At 49.9% G+C, this 5279-nt stretch overlaps 1 protein-coding gene across 1 annotated transcript in view; it reads right to left on the bottom strand.

Moving 5' to 3' along the window:
• ATP1A1 (ATPase Na+/K+ transporting subunit alpha 1) overlaps positions 1-5279 on the bottom strand; it is a 30315-nt gene that overhangs the window by 7875 nt on the left and 17161 nt on the right. The window contains exons 10-13 of the mRNA XM_040471420.1: positions 4969-5078; positions 2950-3084; positions 2209-2401; positions 683-858 (exon numbers count right to left, since the gene is read on the bottom strand). Coding sequence (XP_040327354.1) covers positions 683-858; positions 2209-2401; positions 2950-3084; positions 4969-5078 — 614 coding nt within the window. The remainder of the gene's footprint in view (positions 1-682; positions 859-2208; positions 2402-2949; positions 3085-4968; positions 5079-5279) is intronic.

Here is a 5279-nt window from a genome sequence, read left to right as displayed (position 1 = left end):
GATGAAAATCTGATGCGGATCACACTAACAGGCAAAGGTGCCACATACTGCCGGTCAACAATCCCCAAACTGGCCCAATTCGGGAGAGAGGGTAAGTATGTAAAAGGAATTCAAAATTGTGACTGCTCTTTTTTGACCCAAGGATTACATTCCGAAAAATATACTTAAGAACGCAATCCGAGTGGTGGGGGAGTAACTTTTCCAAAGCTTTGAGGGGCAGTCTCACTAACGAGAATGAAAAAGCGGAAACAAATCAGATAGCCGGCACCAAGGGAGACGACGCGCCCCGGGTCGGTGCACCCAAACAACGTTCCGGGGCTTAGAAAGATTCAGAGGACGCCGTCCATTAGAAAACCGGTTGACTGAAAGCAGAGAAGACGTGCCATGCACTGCCAAGCATTTCAAAACGTACAACCTTGCTAAGTCGTTTGCTCTTTTCAATTATTACGCTTCCATTTCTTTCCCCCAAAATGTGTGTGTGTTTTCTTTTAAACCTGCCCCCCCATCTACTGATGATACCCTTTTAAAACAACTTGGCCCTTTCTGGTGATGACTGAAGTGCTGGAGGTAAGACACTCATCGGCCAGGTGAGAAATCAAGCAGGCCGTGTGGCTCCCGCGGCACCGAGCAGGGCGCCCCGGGGCACTAAAAGCTGATGCCAAGGAGGCACCCTGGGCTCCACCTTAATTCCAGCACTTCGGCATTTGCCCACGGCATCGGGAACAGCAGCCCGAGGAGGATCGATCATGGAGATGAGCCCCACGAAGCAGAGGTTTTCCACAGGGAAATTCACATCATCAGTGTCAAACTGGAAGCCTTCAGGAAACTGTTCGTCTGGCAGATAAAGGTGGCAGAAACCTGCAAGGAGAGCAGGCAGCCCGTGAGGACCTCACTGACCGAACAGGCACAGGACAACAGCGGCTGGCTAGGGAGACAGCCCGCCTCCGGCTCCGTATATAGTGGGAATTATTTTTTTGTAACAGAAGGAGGCTTTATTTAACCTTTATGAGTGATGTGGAATCACCGGAAGACAAAACATGCGAATGACAGACTCCATCACCAAGCCTCAAAGGAGGAGGCATTGTCCAATGTGGAGGAGACAGGTGAGCCCCAGGATTTCAGGCTTCTAGACCCGCCCGCTCAGGTACTCAGATTTGGGGAAGCATGTAATTATTGGTCTCTGCTTCCTTCTTAAAAAAATTTTTGTTAATGTTTATTTACTTTTGAGAGAGAGAGAGAGAGAGAGAGAGAGAGAGAGAGAGAGAGCGCGCGCGCGCGCGAGCGGGGGAGGGGCAGAGAGAGAAGGAGATAGAATCCAAAGCAGGCTGCAGGCTCTGAGCTGTCAGCACGGAGGTTGACGTGGGGCTCAAACCCACAAACCGTGAGATCATGACCTGAGCCAAAGTCGGACGCTTAACCGACTGAGCCACCCAGGTGCCTCATCTGCTTCCTTTTTTAGGAAAAAAAAGAAAAAACCGAGCCCACATCTCTGCTCGCTATTCCTTTAGTATTACTGAGCACCAGGGTATGTTAAGAAAGACACCTCAAAATTAGATGAAGGAGAAGGTATGAACCAGAGTATGGAACTAGGCAATCAGTTCTGAGTAAGCTAAGGAGAGCAGGAAGAATTACATAAGGAACTTTCATCTGTCCACCTCCAAAATATCACAAATGCCACCGTTTCAGTTACATTATACAATCAGTGAAACGTCCTTCTGATCTGCACCGGCTCTGATGTGGTAGGAAGGACAGGCAGCATCCTAGGTGAAAAGTTTACCGTTAATCTAATTTGTGAGCTGACGTATTAAGCTCTGGTGTAAACGCACAACCATTCTGTGCCAGTCAGGAAACGGTTTTATTCTGGAAGCCCTGGCAATTCATTTTAATTTCATTAAGTTTGTAGGTCAGGGTCATGGCAACAAAAGTTTGATAATGAAGCTCTTCTCCCCGATCTTTCTTCCCCGGGCAAACAGAACTGACCAGCATGAGACCAAAGGTCTAAGTACGGATCAGAAGCAAACCAGCAGGAATTTGCTGCTCACGGGCCCAATGCACCAAACATTTCCCCAGCCCGGCCCTTGTGGTTTTCAGAACAAGGGGGAGGGGGCAGATCGAGGAGGAGGATTCCTCCCGAAAGGCTTTGGGGAGGTCAGCACAACGTGCAGACGCGGACCGGGCGGGTGGCTGTGCCGCCGGCTGCCCACATACCTAGCACACGCTCTCCGAGGCCACCTAGCTCCAGGTAGGCGTTCTGAAAGGCGTCCTTCAGCTCCTCGTCCAGGGGCTGCTCCTTGCCGTGCAGGAGGATGGAGCTACAGCGGTCCAGGATCCTCTCCGGGGCGCCCTTCATCACCAGCAGGTGCCGGGGCTCAGACGTGTTGGGGTTCTTATGGATGGACAGCTATAAAGGACAGTGGAGACGTGAACGCCAGGTGGCTGGGCGTCATTGGCCCGAATGGGGAGCACAGCTCACTGGCTCCTGGGTATCGGTCATGAAAACCACCAAAACCTCCTACATCTGAACTTTGGGGTCTCCCACCTTGTAGCCTGCTTTGAATGCTACCAAAAAAGCAAGCATAGTGACCCAGCCCGAAATCCCTGGCACGGGTTCGTATCTAAAGCTTTCCTGAAGGGACAGTGGCAACAACGATGGGCACATCCCTGGACACCCAGCCCCCTCCCCACCCGCCCCCTCCAAACCCTTAGTAAGTATCCCAGAGAGCCCCAAACATTTTAGGGGAGGCTTCGTTTAGCCTAATGATACTCAAATAGATTAGGACTTTCTATACGCAGCCTGGGGTAAAACTTAAAAGCTTTCATGAAGTTTGAATAGTTCGGTTTTAGGAAGCGTGGAAGCTTGTGACATTTCAAAAAGGTCAAACAGCCCTTCTTCCAGCTCCCGTGCCTCCCCGCCCACCCCCTCACCCACCCGCACCGACGCCAGGTGACCTGGTACTTGTTGGTGGAGTTGAAGGGTATCTCCACGATTTTGGTGTATCTGTCTCTCATCTCCTTCACAGAGCCACAGCACAGCTCAATGCATTTCAAGAGCGCGGACTCCGAGGCGTCGCCTGCAACTGCCCGCTGTGAACGCAGACGTCGTTCTTAATTAGCCTGAAACGCTTCACCCAGGCACCACGGAAAACTCGGTGTAACCCGGATGTACTCTGATCGTGTCAGAAGTGGAGGACCGGGCGGGCGAGGCAGAAGCAGTGCTGTTGGCAGGGACGGGCCTCCCTGTGCTCAGACCCCCGGCCGGTCACAGCCCTTCAGACACACACCCTAGCTGCCTCCTCCCGTCAGCCTTCCTTCATCATCCCAAATCCGGCTTCTGGTAGAAGAGGGGTGCCTCGAGGGGTCCCCCACCCTGGGGAAGACCATAATACACGCTTCCAACCTACTTTAGCCTTTTTTTTTTTTTTTTTATCTTCCCCTGTTGCAAAGTCTCAAAGCCAACACTATTCCCAAACACATATTTCTGGTTATAAATCTGCAAATACCAAGTGAGAATCCAAATATTTACAGCACCTCCAACGTAAAAGAAAACCCCTTAGGTGCGTTCCCAGGACTGGGGGCAAACTGTGTCAAGGGCAAAACAGAGAACTTTAAACATAATTCAACTGTGCAAAATTATCTGGGCCTGAATGGTGTGAACTGAAAGCTATTATTAGCTCCAACAGTCATATAATCAGCTAACATCTTAAGTTCAAGACCACACTTGAGGTAACACATACTTCTTTTTTGTGATATACTGTTGACACATGTATGCTTTGACACACTAAGAACATTTGGACTTGTAGCCAACTTTTATATAAATACTTTAGAACTGGGGCCGTACAGGACTGCACATGCAAGTGTAGCCTCATTTAAGAAGAAAGGTAGTCAGGTTTGGTAGGAAATGTGAAATAAGTGGGATCATTTTTAATAAAGGCCAGTTAGTAAAGCTGAACAGGACTGCATGCCTTTTGTGGGGTGCAACCCCTGAAATACTCAGAAATACAGCCCATGTTCCCTTTTCTGGCACTTTTAAACTGGGAGAGGTCTGATACCTGTTGAGTTCTAAGCTCAAAGCCTACAAAATTTCCACTGTGACGCAAGGAAATATGGGAGGCGGGCATCTCAAGTTTTATCCCAGGAGAAACACCCCCCTCCCCAAATCGACATCAATTCAATGCCAAGAACATCTCCCTTAAAGGACAAAGGGGTCCTATCTTCACAGTGGAAGCCATCTCTGTTCCATCTAAGTGAGCTTTATCCTCTTTGACAGCTTGGTTCCCCCCCCCACCCCCCTAGAAGCACCCCAGGCAGCCTCACTGAGAACAGGCGAGCCTGGGGGACCTTGCACATGCCTTCCTCATTCTACCAACCCCATGCTCGGCTCGTGGCCTTTCTGAGGCTGTGTCTCCACTGGGCAGCACAGTGAAATCACAGCCATTTCCCAATTCCCATGGATTCCATGAGGCTGAGCTTAGTTCTGCATCATCAGTAAGCAAGTGGAGAACAAATAAGATAAGAGAAAGAGCTGAGCTATTTTAAGAAAACACACGGCTTAAGGGATTTATTGGAATCTACTGTATCCCGATATGCAAATGCGATCATCCAGTCACACAGAAGCAGCCCCTCCCTCCCTCCCTGCTAGGTTAGGTGACACTGTAGAGGAAGGCTGGATTTTGTTCGGTTTTTCACAGTGAAGACTGCCTCCCACCTCTGGTCGGTTTTGACCCTAAGTCCCTCTTCTCTAACCTCTCTGAACCACAGGATAACCAAGGGAATTCCGGATCCACAGGCAATACAAGCTACACACAGCAAAGCATCACACGGGCCATTCCGAGTGTCGCACGAGGAACGGTTCCGTTACGGGCCACAAAGGTCACGTGCTATTAAGGAGAACACTCTCGGGGGAGGTCTCGGGTGGTATCTACACCCCCGCAAAGCAGCCTCACCGCTAACAGGAACTTCTGGGCATACCTTGAGGATAGGCAGGTTTTCCTGGTTAGCCTGAAACACCGCCCTGTTACAAAGACCCGCGATCCTGGACAGAGCGAGCCAGGTGGCTGAACTCTTGTCGAACGACACACCTGACGGAGGCAAGGAAACAAGAGTGGAAAATCACACATTCAACTTTGTACGCAAGTCCCATAAAAGGTGAAACGATGACGTCTCCTTTCCCAAGTAATGAAACTCATCAGGCTTTTGGGCAAAGTCAAGAAAAGTCTAAAACCCACGCCCACAACTCCTTACCTAACAGTAAAAAAACTAAAACCAAAAACCACTTAAAA

This window comes from Herpailurus yagouaroundi, unplaced genomic scaffold (genome assembly GCF_014898765.1).
Source record: "Herpailurus yagouaroundi ecotype Mexico unplaced genomic scaffold, PumYag 77, whole genome shotgun sequence".
In the NCBI taxonomy this organism is placed as follows: domain Eukaryota; kingdom Metazoa; phylum Chordata; class Mammalia; order Carnivora; family Felidae; genus Herpailurus; species Herpailurus yagouaroundi.
The sequence above is the reverse complement of the archived record's forward strand: the minus strand, read 5'-3'. Positions and strand labels throughout refer to the sequence as shown.